At 38.3% G+C, this 16,884-nt stretch overlaps 1 protein-coding gene across 5 annotated transcripts in view; it reads right to left on the minus strand.

Moving 5' to 3' along the window:
* Positions 1-16,884, minus strand: part of Scaper (S-phase cyclin A associated protein in the ER) — a 325,065-nt gene that overhangs the window by 286,642 nt on the left and 21,539 nt on the right. For all 5 annotated transcript variants that reach the window (XM_076925321.1, XM_076925318.1, XM_076925323.1 and 2 more), the window contains exon 6: positions 14,201-14,395. In XM_076925321.1, the coding sequence (XP_076781436.1) occupies positions 14,201-14,395 (195 nt within the window). The remainder of the gene's footprint in view (positions 1-14,200; positions 14,396-16,884) is intronic.

A 16,884-nucleotide genomic window follows, 5' to 3' on the forward strand; every position in this document is an offset into this window, starting at 1 on the left:
AGGTAGTAAGTACTTGGTGCCAAATTACTGGTAATGAAAAGTCTTCTACAATCAGGAAAGGGACAAATTAAAAGAGTTAGTTGGCTTCCTTCTTTCAATTCAACTAATATAACTCAAATTGTCTAATTAAATTTATTCTACTTAAACTACCTACATTAGAGCACAGAAAGATTTAATTTTGCATGATTTATTTTGGAAATTTTTAACTGATTTCCCCTTTGCTTGAAAAAAAGAAGTACATGACAAGACCATAGCAGCAATATTTCTGATACTAGTTGGCAGAAAGAAAGTACATTTGATGGTAAGGCAGCATATTTTAAGGAATGTTTAGCTCAATGTTATCAAAAATGATCAGAATGGTAGCATGCAGCTGTAACCTGAGTCATGTTTGCAAATGAACGAATACAAACAGATGAGAGGAGCTGCCAGAGCGGCCTCGAAGTCACTGATGCACATCTTTCTCCCTGAAGCTATGAAGGCCATTTTGTCAAGCAAGATGAAGCAGAACAAAAGTGGCTCTGAAAGTAATGTTACAGGCATTCAGATAACTACATATAGAAATACAGCTAAAATTACCAATTAGTTTACCAATTGGCTGCGACGGATTCGATTGGTTCATAATTAATTTGAGTTACTGGCACAGAAAGCAGGATGGCTGACGCCATCCTTTGTCCTCCAGATACACAATACTGGTACACAGGCCCTTGGGTCCAGAACATCAATATAGCTCCCACCTGAGCTACAGGAATGAGCAGAGCGGGTATTAGCACCGATGAAGAGGTAGAAACATCCATCACAAGAAATCAGGACCAAGAGAGAACTTTCTAGAGAGTATTTCAGCAAGACAAGCATGAAGCTTTTTTGGTTTATTTTTGGTTTTTGTTTGTTTTTTTGAGACAGGGCTTCTCTGTGTAGCCCTGGCTGTTCTGGAATTCAATTTGTAGACCAGGCTGGCCTCAAACTCTGAAAGATCCACCTGCCACTGCCTCCCCAGTCCTGGAATTAAAGGGTGTGCTACTATCACCTAGCTGATGAGCGTGACTTTTCAGATGCACTGCTTTGTAATACCTCCTTAGTTTGAGAAAGCTATTACTAAAAAAGGAAATCAGCAAAAAACAAAATGACAGGTAAATAGTTTTAGTTTAGAAACTAGTTCATAACCATTCTCTTCTTTCAAATATTTCCTCCTAATATTCAATATAACAACCTAGCATGACACAGAAATATATTTATCAAACTCCTGAAGAGTAAAATAAAAAAGAAGTGAAAAATCTGCTAGTGAAAGACAGTCTCCCATAATTTCATCACTACCAGCACTTCTGTGAGCAAACTAAAGCTGCCTCTGTCTATGTAATGATACAGAAATATTTTATTGTAATTGTCAACCACTATTAAACTCAGCAGCAAGATGTGTTCCCAGATGTTTTTCTTACAAAATTCCCCACTGTCGTGGTGTTGGCAATTTAAAGTGTGCCCTAACATAGAATGAATGGTCCCCAGGGTGGCAATAAGAGAGGTGCTGGAACTTTAAAAATGAGTCTTAATAGTCTTAATTTGGTTATTTAAACCAAATAAGTCATGTCCTCAGAGGATGTGGGATCCCAGTCTCTCTAGGTTCTAGTTCTGAGATGAGATTCCTTACACACACACACACACACACACACACACACACACACAGAGAGAGAGAGAGAGAGAGAGAGAGAGAGAGAGAGAGAGACAGAGAGACAGAGAGACAGAGAGAGAGAGAGAGAGAGAGAGAGAGAGAGACATACTGCTGCCATGACAAGAGACGCAGACGTGATACATACAAAGGGTTATACAACAGAATTGAACTGATTCCAAATCTTTAGAACTGTGAGTTAAATTGACCTTTTTCTCTATAAACATTTCTTATCTATGGCATTTTATTATAGTAACCAAAACTGAATACACCTATTAAGAAAATGCCTGTGAAAATAAAAATAAAGACCAATTAATACACCCAAACTCAAATTCACCAATGTTTACCTATAATGATTGCTTAAGGCATTTATTTTGCCTGAAACAGTCTCCCAAATGACAAATAGTTCACCTAAATAAGTTCAGGTGAAAGATAAAACATCCTCAGACCTCATCTAGACCAATTTACTCATCTAAAAATTAAAGTTAAATAATGTTATTGACTTTTATCCAAAGTCACAAAAATTGGAAAGTCTGTTTGCCTTTTAGGAAACAGAACAGATTTCACACACTCAAAATTTCCTATGAACAACAACCAGAAATGACAAACATTTACAAACTCTTACAAACATTAGCAAATATAATAACAAATATTAGTACATGTTGAACACTCATAAATGCCACATAAGTAAGTCTTTTCTATTTCAAACTACCTAACTTATATTGTCACATTTTCTAAGTTACTACAAGAAAACAGCGTTTTTCAGAAAACCTTTCCCTTCATTGCAGTACAGTGCATGAAGAAGCAGAAATTATTCTGTCAGATAAATACTGAATAGCCTTTTTCACCAAAAGGCAAATCTGAACTTAATTGAGTAAGCAGGGAATGATGAGCTTATTAGAATTACACTCTTACAGTGGTCTGAATGACAAGAACTGCTTTCTATTCTGAAGTCACGTGAGAGCATTAAAGTTTTTAAATGACAAAAAAAAAAAAAAAAAAAAAAACTGAACCTTTCACCAAAAAGTGAAACAAAAGATCATATCCATAGAAACAATTTAAAATGGATATGGGTTGAAGTTAATTTAGGGGTAATTTAATTGGAGGTATGCTTTCTTCAGGCCCTATAAGCAGCATCAAGAATAAATGTTTATGGAATAAGTAAATGTTGAGTCAGGCAGGGTGGCACACACTTTAATCACTGCACTCAGAAAGCAGAGACAGGTAGACCCTATGAGTAAGGCCAGCCTGGCTATATGGCAAATATCAGGACAGCCAGGGTGACTGAGGGTTAGTGACACTGTCTCAAAAAAAAGGTAAATAATATTAAAAATAAGTAATATTGGAAATAAATGTTAGAATACTCAATAGACAGTTGCTAAGTTGAGAGATACCCACTTCAGCTCTAGTCCTCAGGCTTGCTGCTGACTTACTATTAATTTCAGAGCTGCTAATACTTTTACAATCTCTCATCAGTACATACGAGTACTGGAGATTATGATCTAATGTCATGTTAAGATGACATTAACATGTTATTGTTATTATTATATTTCACATTCTGTCCCAGTTTTACATTACCAATCACATTATTTTTTTCCTGAAAAATCTAAACTGCCATATTTATCCAGTATTGTTCTACATTTATTTATTGAGTGTATGTGCATGCACATATGTAAGAATGCTATGGGGAGGTCAGAGGACAACTTGGAAGAGCTGGTTCCTATATGGGTGCTATTAGGTTGAAAACAGGCCCCAAAAATGACAGTGCTGCTAACAATGTCCTATATGACAGCCAGGGCTCAGCTCAGGCTGGACACTGACTGGGTAAACAGAAAGATTGCTACCTGAACTCAGAATGCCTCAGAAATCTTGTGAGGGAAATTTCTTTTGTCAGGGAAAGCCATTACTTCCTTTATCTGCCCCCAAAGCTAACTACATCTGGCAAAGAACATCTAGTTCCCGATTAACTCAAGCAAGCCTGTAACAGGTCAAATCCCCATGCTAGTTTCAAAGTTCTTCAGGCTCATATGCCTTTCCCCCACTACATCCTGTCTCTTTAAAATTGGCAAGGCTTTTTGTTGTCCTGTGCTGTGAATAGAGCTGATCTAAAGGCTCTACACTGATGTAGCTACTAAATAAAACTCCAAGGCTATTTTTTTTTAAAGTCTATAGGCATCAAAAAGAGCTTTTCTGACAAATAAGCACAGTTGTGTAAGACCTGAAGGTCCTCATGGTCCTTTCTCATCTATGTTAGGACGCTAAGATTTACCTGGAACAGACACTGACCCAGATCTACAACCCATTTTCAGGTCATAATCATCTTTAAGACCTCTACAAAATAATTTTGTAATACAAACATGAGCTCAGCAACCCCAAGTTAAGAATTCCTACTCTCATCAGGCAGTGGAGGCGCACGCCTTTAATCCCAGCACTTGGGAGGCAGAGGCAGACAGATTTCTGAGTTCGAGGCCAGCCTGGTCTACAGAGTGAGTTCCAGGACAGCCAGGGCTATACAGAGAAACCCTGTCTTGAAAAACCAGAGGGGGAAAAAAAAAGAATTCCTACTCTGCAAAAACTCAAGTGACAGCACATGCTGACAGGAATGTGGAGCAAGGGGAACACGCCTCCATTGCTGGTGGGAGTGCAAACTTGTAACAACCACTCTGGAGATCAATCTGGTGGTTTCTCAGAAAAATTCAGAATAGTTCTACCTGAAGACCCAGCTATACAACTCTTGGTCATATACCCAAAAGATGCTCCAACATATAACAAGGATACATGTTCCACTATGATCATAGCAACCTTATTTATAATAGCCAGAAAATGAAAACAATCTAGATGCCCCTCAACTGAAGAATAGATATAAAATGTGGTTTATTTACAGAATGGAATACTACTCAGCTATTAAAAACAAGGATATCATGAATTTTGAAGGCAAATGGATGAAACTAGAAAATATCATCTTGAGTGAGGTAACCCAGACTCAAAACGGCATGCATGGTGTGCACTAAGGCCCAAAAGAAGGCCCAAAGAAGCTAAACAAGTAGGAAGTCCCAAGTGAGGATGCTTAAATCTTACTTAGAAGGGGAACTAAAAGAGTTACAGGAGGCAGGGAGGAATGAGGTAGAAGAAAGGATGGAGAGGGGAATGGGGGGTGGGGGGTGGTGTCAGGATCAAATGTGGAAAGAGAAAAGAGAGAGGACCAAAGGGCCAGGAGAATGAACAGGAATCAGTGGCTGGCAATGCTGGAAGGGTAGGGGGCATTCTCTAGGACTTGCTAGAAACCTAGGATGGGAGAGGCTCCAAGTAGTCTATGGGAATGACTTTAGCTGAGACTAAAGCAGTGGGGATGGAAATTAAAAGTCACCTCCGGTAACCAGGCAGGATCGCCAGTGGAGGGATAAGGACATCAACCTGCCCACAAAACTTTCCTCCCAAAGTTTGTCCTGTTTACAAGAAATGAAGGGACAAAGATGGAGCAGAGACTAAGGGAATGGCCAACCAATAAAACTGGCCCAATTTGAGACCCATCCCATGGGCAAACACCAATCCCTGGCACTACAAATGACACTCTGTTATGCTTGCTCATAGCGTAACTGTCCTCTGAGAGGCTCTACCCAGCAGCTGACTGAAACAGATGCAGAGACCCAGAGCCAAACATTGGACAGAACTCAGAGATTGTTATGGAAGAGTTGAAGGAAGGATTGAGAGCCCTCTGAGGAGACAAAAACACCACAGGAAGATCAACAGAGTCAACTAACCTACCCATGGAGGGTCTCAAGAGACTGAACCAATACACAGGCTGGACCTAGGGTCCCTGCACATATGCAGCAGTGTTGTAGCTCAGTCTTCATGTAGTGGACCAACAACAGAGGGCTGTCTTTAAAGTTATTGCCTGTTTGTGGATCTTATTCCCCCAACTGGGCTGCCTTATCTGGTCTAAGTGGGAGAGAATGTGCCTAGCCCTGCACTGACTTTATATGCCAGAGTAAAGGAATACATGGGGGTAGGAGGTACAGAAATCTATACTGACATCTGTGGACTTTCAGAACACTGGTCTAATCCTTTCTGGCTTTCACTGTCTCTATTGAAAAAACAGTGTTTGAGTTATCTGACTCAGGATGTTATTTTCTAGTTTCTTCCACTTGCCTGCAAAACTTAGGATGTCCTCGTTCTTAATAGCTGAGTAGTATCCCATTGTTTAAATGAACCACATTTTCTGTATCCATTCTTCTGTTGTGAGACATCTGGTTGTTTCCAGCTTCTGGCTATTACAAACATGGCTTCTATGAACATAGTGGAGCATGTGCCTCTGTGGTAAAAATGTGTAGCCCAGGCTGACCGCAAACTCATGATCTTCCTGCCTCTGGCTCCTTCAGCAAATCATACCAGTATGTGCAAGATTCAAGACCAGGCCCACAGCCAGTCTGAGGAGCCTGAGAGACACACAGGCTTTCAGAGGAGAAGGTGGAGGACAATTTTGCAAAACTCAGAACATCTCTGGACAACTGAAAAAAACAGGTCTTAAGGGAAGATGCTTTTTAAGAGTGGTTTCATGAAACTGGAAAAAGAATGACAGTAGATTGGAGTAGCATACACATTGGACAAAGGAACATGTCTTTGAGGAGTAGGGCCAGCCTTTAGGATACTGGGAAGCTCGGGCCACAACCAAGGCATCTCATCCTGTCACTTCCTGCTAAGCCAACACAAGTGCTCAACCTGCAGGCCCAGCCTGTGGCATGGAGCTCTCCAAGAGCTGCAAGCACAATGGTTTTGCCCAGGAAGCGAGTGGGGCAGCTGACACTGAGGGCAGGGTAGTATGCAGTGGCCTGAAGCTCAAGCAGGTCCTACCCCTAGACACAATGCCCAACTGCACAATAACCCTGACTCTGAGCAACAAGATATATCAGATGAAGATGAATGGTTCATTTTCTGGATTAAGTCTCCTCAAAAGACTTCTGTGGTCCATCCTGCCACTGGAGGCCATGCTGATGTCTGTGCTGTCACTGACATCCATGATCAGTGCTACCAATGGAAACCCTGCAAAGTCTAAACTCTGTGCTGCTGCTGGCTGCTATGGGCAAGGAAGCTTCTCTTGCAATGGTATCAATGACTACAGACTCAAACTGAGAATGAGACATGAAAGGCTTCTGTGACAATTCCTCCCCCCCAAAAAGAAGCATCAGTCTAGATAGAATTCTTTAAAACTGTGGTTAAAAAAAATGGTGGTGTAGTTCTTCACAGGTGACAGCCAATGGGGGAAAAGAGGGGACATGGGACAGGACACAGTTTTCTTTAAGAGGCTGGCCACTGGGATTTTAACCATGATCCAAAGAGTATAGGGGCAACAAAAATTGGACGTTTTGGGGGGATGGTACAAAGGTGGAAAGGTGGACCTGGGAAGAATAGAAAGTGCGATCAAGGTGCATTGAATGTAATTCCCAGTAATTAATAAAAATATCCTGGGGGGGGGGGGGAGCAGCATTTATATCAGTCTTGGAAAGTGACCCCATTTTCTCTCTTGCTTTTTTAATGTGCTTCATGTTAGTGTTCTAGCTACTATATGATGTGCAGCTTTTATTTACTTGTTTTCTTTTTCGGGTCCCATCTCTTTGGTATTCCTTATAACTCTTGAACCTCGACAGGCATCTCTTAGATTAAGGGACATGTTATTAAATGATTTTTTTGAAATATTTTCTTTGCCTTTGACCTGGGTGTCTTAGTCTCCAAAATCTATTATTGACAGGCTTGGGTTTTTGATTAGTGTCCTAGAATTCACTCATGTTCTATTTCTGAATTCTTTTGGATTTGAAGTTTTCTTTGATTAATCCAATTTTTCTCCTTTGTGTTTATTATTTGTTTTTCTCTTTTCTACTGGATACAATATGTTGGTAAGACTTTTCTCTGAATTTATGGTTGAATTGCTGAAATTTTCATCTCATTTTTTTTTGCTTTCTTTGTCTTTATTAAATGTTTCTGTTTATTTCATTTTTGATATTCTGCCTCTTTATTAAATTCCATTTTAATATCATGAATTTTTCCACGACTGCATTCTGCAATGTAACCAGATGCAAGATTAGCACATAAAAATCTGTAGTCTTCCAATATATAAATGACAAGTATATTGAGAAAGAAGTCAGGGAAACACCACCACTCAAAATAATAGTAAAATACATTGAAATAAGTTTAACAAAGAAAGTGGAAAACTTATATAATGAGATCTTCAAACAGATGTTTTTTAATGAAGGCAAAAAAAATTTAAAGCCACTCCCCATGCTTATAGACTGGTAGTATTAAACAGTGAAAATGGCACTCAAAATGGCAAACCAAAACCTATTAACACAACGTCCATCAAAATTCCAACACAATTCTTCATAGACAATAAAAAAAATTAAAACTTCATGTGGAAATAGAAATGACCCAAGAGAGCCAAGATAATCAAAACAATAAAAATCCACTGGAGATATCACCATCCCATATTTTAACTTCAGAACTGTACTAACAACAGCAGCAACAACAACAACAAGAAAACAACTCGAGCATGGTACTGACATAAAGCAGACATGTTGATTGGATGGACTAGAAATGAAAGTATAAATATAAGCCCACACACTCAGTTGCCTGATTTTTTTTTTTTTATAAAGAAGTCAATAATACATATTGGGGGAAAGGAATAGCATTTTCAACAAATTCTGCTTGTCAAGCTGGAAACTTATATGTACAGGAATGAAATAGATCCCTTTCTCTCACCCTGTACAAAATTCAACCCCAAATAGATCAAGGACCTCAACATGAAACTAGCTGCCCTGAATGCAGTAAAAGCAGAAAATAGGGAATATGCTTAAACTTAGCACAGACATTAGGACCAAGAATTAACCAATGTGAACCAATAAAACATGAAAATGACTTTGGGCTAGGACAGGAAAGTAGGCTCAGTTACTTTGGTCATCCTGATAAGCCATTAGAAACAGTGATCATGGGAGTGTTCATGTAATTGTGTTTAATGCTTTGCTTGTTCTTTAACTATTGGTGTTTATTGTCTTGCTTGTTCCTTGACTATTTGCATCTATGGTATTGCTACTTCCTCAACCTATAACTGACCTTAATACTTGGATACTTAATACTTAATAATGGCATAAAATAAAATATTCAGTAAGAAAATTTATTTAATTTTATTTGTATGAGTACACTGTCACTGTCCTCAGACACACGAAAAGAGGTCAGACACACCAAAAGAGGGCACTGGATCCCATTACATATGGTTGTAAGCCACCATGTGGTTGCTCGGAAGTGAACTAAGGACCTCTGAAAGAGCAGTCAGTGCTCTTCAACACTGAGCCCTCTCTCCAGTCCCTCAGTTCTTTCTAAATATGGGGAAAAAAAGATATCTATGAACCTATTGGTTTTACCTCACAGTAAAATATTAGCTATTCCCCAACAAGTGAATAGATAAATATGCTCACACTTTCACTTTTATCCACACTAACCAGTTCAAAAAAACAAAGTGGACCAGCAAGATGCCTCATAGGTAAAGTCACGTGCTGCCAAGCCTAAGGACAAACATTCTACACCCCAAATTCTACATGGTTGGAGGAAAGAACCTGTAAATTATTCTCTAACCACCACCTGTGCAATGTGGCAGGACAATGTGTATGCATGCATGCAGCCCCAAAGAATAGCTAAGATTTTTTAAAAGGAAAAAAATAATGATGGCAAATGCTGGAGTGTAAGGAAAAGAGGACAGTAATTTGCTGCTGGTATAAGTGAGTAAGTCAATAAGGCAATTGGCAAAGCCATTATGGAAATAGTGTGACGGTTACTCAAAAAGCTAGCAGATCTACTACTTGATTCAGCTATGTTAATCTTGCACATATTCCCAAGTGTGGGGGTGTGGGAGTGAATTTGGTGGAGGAAGAAGTGGGATGGAGATCGAAGCGCCACAGGCTCTTGTGACTGATAAAGGAGTCTTGATCTAAGGTGGTCAGTGAAACAGAACAAAGGACTCAAGGCCAGGATGATGGCCACAACCCACCTCTTCCTCCCCTCAACCCCATCTCTCACAATCTCTACCTTCACAGAAATCCCCACAAGTGATCAACTCCCTCCGCTACAGAGTCATGGGCAAATGAATCAGATTCAGCAGGATTGCCTGTGGAATGACCCTTTTGACCTTGAATTACATAACCACACCCTGACTGGCTGAGAAGTTGTATGTAACTTTATTGTACTGAATAAATAAGTTAGATCTGTACCCCAATGCAGGTCCTCAGAGTCCAAATCCTGGGTAAAATAAAAATACCTTTCACTACTGTGATATACTTCTCATGTGAATTACAAAACAAAGGTGTTATTAACTACACTTTACATATGAAACACCAACCTGAACCATGATTATTCAGTTAAGGCACAAAAATTGCCAATGAAAATAAAGCCTTCAATGCTTTAACAAAATACAGGGTAAATCATCTGAAAAATAAGAGAATGGGGCTAGGGATTTTTTTGTAGTTAGGAACACCAGTTGTTATTCCAGAGAACTAGGGTTCAATTCCCAGCACCTACTTGGCAGCTCACAATTGTCTCAAACGCCAGTCCCTAGGGATCAGATGCCCTTTTCTGAAGGCACCTGCATACATGCAGGCAAAAACCCCATAAACATAAAAATAAAACACCAGGGAAATGTCTGAGTTTTGTGTCTCACAAGTATATTAACCAAATGCAAAATTAAATGGCAGAGTTTTGATAATGATAAAAGAGAAAAAAAAGCAGAAAAAAATACAAATTATAATACAACATACTAATTGTCAAATTGTATCTATTTGCATTATTTTAAAAGTCTTAGAAGCAGAAGAGAAGAGAAACTGAAAATGATTTGAAGTTTCTAGATTTTATCATTGTGAGTCCTCAAGCCTCTTGTATACAATCATCTTACTAACTTTCTCAAATCCCTTTTCACTCGTAACCTACACCTTACAAAACGAATCTTTATCACTATTAAACTTGCATAAAACTTTGGAAAATGAGCGGTAGAACCAGAAATAAAAGCCACAATTCCTTACAACAATGAGTTTTCCTCAAACAGCAGCACTAGAGGGAGGAGCCAATGTTTTCATCATCACAAGAGCTGTGTCTGCAACTGGCCAATCTAACTCCTTTACAGAATGCACTTCACAAACAAATTTGATTTCTTTAATCAGACATTGTTATTTTAAATCACAAAAATCAAAGACTCTGTTCACATGATTGAGCTCTAGAAATGATCTAGAAATTATTGCAGTCTCACACACTCACCTTTAGACTCACACCCTCACTTTTACTCTTAGACACTCACTTTTAGGCTCACACACTCACTTTTTGGCTCACACACTCACTTTGTAGAAGAAGCTGAACCCAAACACAAATACAGTAGTGTTTTCTACAACAACATGCTGACTTCAAATGATATGACTGTATCATATCATTTGGGCAGTAAGATGAGTGAGCAAATTAAAGTACTTGCTATATCTCCTAACAACCTGAAATTGATCCCCAAAACTCATATAATAAAAAGAGAATCAACTTCCACAAGTTGTCCTCTGACTTCCACACATGTGTCATGGCACATATACACAAACTAAATTTAACTTTTAAACATTAAATACTTTTCTTAAAACAAGAAGGTTTTACATGATTATAACAATATTCATTGTAACCATCACACTACATATCTGAATAACTCCAACTATTATTAATTTTAGAATACACTTCTGATGAATCATATTTTGAAGCTAGTATAAAACTTACCTTGACTGTTGCCAATTAAAGAGGAAATACAAACAGTTTCAACCTGTAACTTTTCTTTGACTCTTCAGTATTGTAAAGGCTAAATAATGAACCATGGTCACCATTAAAATCATGGTTACTTAAAAATAATGCACAGACCACATAACGCTTAAAAAGAAGGAAGACCAAAGTGTGGGTCCTTCTTAGAAAAACATTACTAATGTGTTGAATATACAAGAGGATTTAGATAGGCATTTGAAACAACAGATTGATGCTCCTTATCCTATTCAAATTATTGGAAGGAGGTTCAGAGTTTAAGAGTAAGGAGCCATCTTGAGTGTAGATTCGTGTTAGTTCTAAAATTTACATTGGTAGTCATTATAATTAGGAAAAAGTTTAAAGACACTTGCAGTGTGTTTGGCATAATTCTAACACCTCTCAGGATGTTTTGCATGGTGAGCTTATGAATTTGAAGAATGCTGCTCTGCTGAGCCTTGATGTGGCAGATACTGCAGATAAAACTACCCATGGCATGAGGTCAGTATTTCTATTTTGGCCAAGCTTCAAGAATGGCATATATAGATAGCTTGAACATGCTAGCCCTTTTTGTCCTAGGAACACTTTTATTCCTGTCCATTGTGTTAAAGCTTGTCTCTAACAACATCAAGATGCTGGCAGACAAAGTACATGGCTTAAAACTGAAAATGGACCCCCAGATAGAGTTATTAATTTAACAGGCTGGCAAGCCAAGGATGGGTAAGATTCTGCAGAGCCTTACCAACCTATGTGCATTGCTTTTGACAATGAATATTCCACGACAGGTAAAGAAGACATTCTTGTCAGAACGACCTAAGACAGACTCAGTCTTGTTTATGAAATGAAAAAGAGGGAAAGGCGGAGAGCTTTTTGGGTTGCTTGGCAAGAATCTGACACAGGTCAAGAACAAGGAAATGAGCTGCTTGACAGGAATATGACATCAGCCAAGGACAAGAAAGTGGGCTTCAGGCAAGAATCTGACATTAGGCTAGAACAAAGAAGTAATTTCAGGCAGGAATCTAAATATTAGGCTAGAACAAGGAAGTAGGCTTCAGACATGAAAATGACTATGGGCTAGGACAGGGAAGTAGGCTCAGATATTTTGGTCATCCTGATAAGCCCTTAGAAATAGTGATCATCAGAGTGTTCATGTAATTGTGTTTAAAGCCTTGCTTGTTCTTTGACTATTTGTGTTTATTGTTTTGCTTGTTCCTTGACTGTTTGCATCTATCTTGTTTGCTAGTTCCTCAGCCTAGAACTGACCTTAATACTTGGAAGTAATTAAAATGGTATAAAAGCACAAAGGAGGAGAGAGGATGGGATAGGGGTTTTCTAGAGAGGGGAAATGGGGAAAGGGGCTAGCATCTGAGATGTAAATGAATAAAATATCCAATAAAAAAGGAGGGGAGACAAAATACTCACAGGAGCAAATATGGAGACAAAGTGTGGAGCAGAGACTGAAGGAAAGGCCATCCAAAGACTGCCCCACCTGGGTATCCATCCCACATACAGTCACCAAACCTAGACACTATTGTGGATGCCAAGAAGTGCATGCTGACAGGAGTCTGATATAGCTGTCTCCTGAGAGGTTCTGCCAGAGCCTGACAAATATAGGATCGGATGCTTGCACATAACCATTGGATTCAGCATCAAGTCCCCAATGGGGTTCCCAATGGAGGAGTCAGAGAAAAGACTGATGGAGCTGAAGGGGTTTGCAACCACATAGGAAGAATAATAATATCAACCAACCAGACCCCCCAGAGTTCCCAGGGACTAAACCACCAACCAAAGAGTACACATGGAGGGACCCATGTGCATATGTAGCAGAGGATGGCCTTGTTGGGCATCAATAGGAGGAGAGGCCCTTGGTCCTGTGAAGGCTTGATGCCCCAATGTAGGGGAGTTATAGGGCAGGGAGGCGGTGAGTGAACACCCTCATAGAAGCAGGAGAGGGAAGATGGGATAGGAAGCTTCAGGGGTTGGGGGAAACTGAGTAAGGGATAACATTTGAAATGTAAATAAAGGAAATATCCAATAAAATATATAAATTCTGTTACCTCTTTAATAAATTCTATGAAAATGTACCACTGACTTTAAGATTTTACTAAATAAAAATTAATAGTATATAGCATGTATTTACTAAAAGACCAGGCTATTCAATGAGTTTCCAAAACAAGACTCTGTTTAAAGTTCTTACAAACACAAGGTTATCTAAAAATCAAAAAACACACCTTTCAGTGATATAGCTATCAATTTCTTTTCTCTAACAAGAATAAAGTAAGAGCATCCTTATTATTTCAGCAGAAAGGGAGCAAGTCCCAACTAAAGCATGAAACATAATACCAAAGATTATGAGAGTCTCTAAATATCAACAGTAGCCAAAGAAAACCTAGATAGAACTTCTGAAATCTTGTGTGTGCACCTGTGCATGTATGTGTATGGGTACATATAGCCTCTGATTCCTTCCCTAAGACTATGAGTTAAGAGAGTTTCCCAATAAATCTTTCATAGAAAATGAGAAGACATATCTTACAACAAATAAAAAAAATTAATAATTTAAAAAACTAAAAATCAAGAAAGCATATGTCAATCTTGGAGCAGGGGTTAAAAGAACAATTTTCATTATAGGTAACTAAATAAAAATTATATAACTAAAACTCAAAAAGAGAAGTAAGCAAGTCAGATACAGGAAACCCTTCACAGCATATGACTTCAGATGAATGACAAGCTGCAAGCACACCTTACCTTACACTCCACCACACTCTGATCTGACTCACAAGTCACATAGATTTCATCTACTGCCCGGCGAAGATTGTCAAAAAGAAATGCCCAGTAGCGAGCTCTTAAGTCAATTTTCCGTGGATGCCTTGTTTTTGTAGGACTTTTATCAAAATGTTTCTCTCCAGTTGTGGATGTTACTTTACATTCTACTGCAGTATTCTGATGAAATAAATGAACCATTAAAAAAACAAGTAAAAGGCTTGTAGCATTAATTTTTTTACAAAGCAATCTTTCAATATGAATTTTTAAGTCATTCAGCTTATACCATACTTGAATTCATCAAATAAATTTCTGTCCTTAACAAGAGGCAAGTTTCTCTAGTAAGAACTCCAGCATGGAGGGAGAAGAAAGTCCCAAAGCCCCACCCTCATCTGAGCAGCTCATGGCAGTTAAAGGAAGAGTCCATGTGTATGCACTCACATGCACACATGCCACAGCGCAAGTGCTGGAACAGAGGACAGCTGGTGGGAGTCAGCTTTCTCCTTCTGTTATGTGGGTTCCCAAGAGCAAAGCAAATCATCTGGCTTGTTAGGAACCACTTTTACCCATCTTACCAACCTAGCTGATCTCTTTTTGTGAGGACACTATTCCTATGATATTGGCATGATACTTTCTGCCAGGCTGAAAAGGCAAAAAGATTCTCACCAGATTGAGCTCAGCATCTTAGGATTTCTCAGCCTCCTGAACTATAAACCAATATAAAAGGCCATTGCTTTTAAATTACTCATTTTGTGGAAATTTGTTACAATAGCACAAGACAGACTAAAATAAAGGTTAACACTTAATCTCTGTATATCTGAAACTGGCTTTAATTCATTTCTGTAAAGGAATAACCATCTGATTACACACAGCACTTCAGCAGAAGAGTTCTGAGGGTTGGCTGGCCTTATAGCTCTTAAGATACTGCTCCAGTGACTTTTTGTAAATACAAGGACTGCTAGTAACCTGTAATCCTCTGGTGTTACTTTTGGTAAGTTTCAAGATTTTCTTTTATCCTGATGTTCTGAAGACAGATCTAAGTGAAACAGATCTAAGTATAAATCTACTTTTATTTAAGATGCTCAGCTCCAGTTTATGTTCTAAAGCCCCTGAGAATACACAAGTGAAAACCACTTTCTATGCACCATTTATTTTCTCCTTTTGGAAGCCTTGAGAAGACATGTACTGAAATTCCATCTCAGGTTTTCTTCACACCCCACCCCATGTCGTCAGTCCTACTCTAAGGCCTCTTCAGAGCACCCTCTAGTTCATAAGGTCTTTCACTAATCTCCTTCCAATGTGTCATTTATTTTAGTAATTGTAGTTTTCCACAATTTCACTGACATATCTATAAATGTTTGAAATTAAGTTAACATTACTTTATAACTTATCAAATTTCCTGTATAATCACTCTGTCCCTTCAGAACCTTAAACTCATTTATTTGAAAACTCTTTTTAGAATAATTTATCTTTTACTTTTCATTACCTAAGGAGTAAATTCTCATGTGTATAAAATATTGATTTATTTTACAGCATTTTCTTCATATGCTTTGATATTTTATTTGGCAAACTTATTTTGAGTTTCATATCTTTCACTTTCTAACTTTGCTCATTTTTAGATATCATCGATCTGGCCTGCTGTAGATCTGCTTCGTGGGGTCTTGTACCAGAGCCTACAGCATTTTCATTTAAGGAGTATGATCCACTGAATCCTCAGAAGGCGACTCCTGAAAGCAGTCTCCACTGACTTTAGGCATCAGCTGTAATTGACTACACCTCCGACTGGGGATCTTATCTGACTTTGATAGGCTGTGTCTTTTTCTGTCTAATAATGCACAGCTCTGGAGTTCAGGTCTAAGTTTTCAAATCAGACTGTGAATGTGTTTCTCACCACAAATGGCATCCAGCCTATTTATCTCATTGGAACTCACCTTCTAGATGCTTTGACTATTTAGTTTGTGTTCTCAAAATTCCACTTACTTATAGAAATTTTTGTTTCCTTTCTATCTGTAAATATTTACTTATTTTAAAAATATTCTTTATTCATATATAAAACAAATGGTCATTGATGCTTCTGTAAGGTGGCCTTTCTGTGAACTCACAATGATAGCATGATTAAACTCCATTTTTCTTATATCAACTTTTTTGGTTTATATAAACATATCTAATAATATCAAGTTAAAAACCACAAGTATAAAAAGGAAAGACTATAAAAAAGGTAACTATACTTATTTTGATTATTTTTAAAATAAGATGCAGGGATGGATACTATACAACTTTACTGAATCTATTTGGAAACTTTTAGACTTACTAAATTGTGACTTCTACAAACTAAAAGCATCAGTACTTAAAGAATATCATAACTCCTTAAACATGAAGTGGATATCAGAGAAGCTAAGGTTATGAACTGAAAAGTGGCACTACGGGCTGAAATACTGGCTGCCTGTTGTTTACTGGAATGTTATACAGCTTATCGGAGTTTCTGTTTCTCTTCCTAGAGTAACATCACTTCTTGTTGTTGATATTGTTGGAAGTTACACACCCATATCCCGGTGTCTGCTCCTAGGTACACACAGGTAGAGGCCAAAGGAGGAGCACAGGTGTCTTTCTCTACCACTATTCACCTTATTCCTTTTAAGACAAGGCATCTCAGAAAGACTGATATGTTA

The sequence above is a fragment of the Arvicanthis niloticus genome, chromosome 26 (genome assembly GCF_011762505.2).
Source record: "Arvicanthis niloticus isolate mArvNil1 chromosome 26, mArvNil1.pat.X, whole genome shotgun sequence".
Classification (NCBI taxonomy): Eukaryota; Metazoa; Chordata; class Mammalia; order Rodentia; family Muridae; genus Arvicanthis; species Arvicanthis niloticus.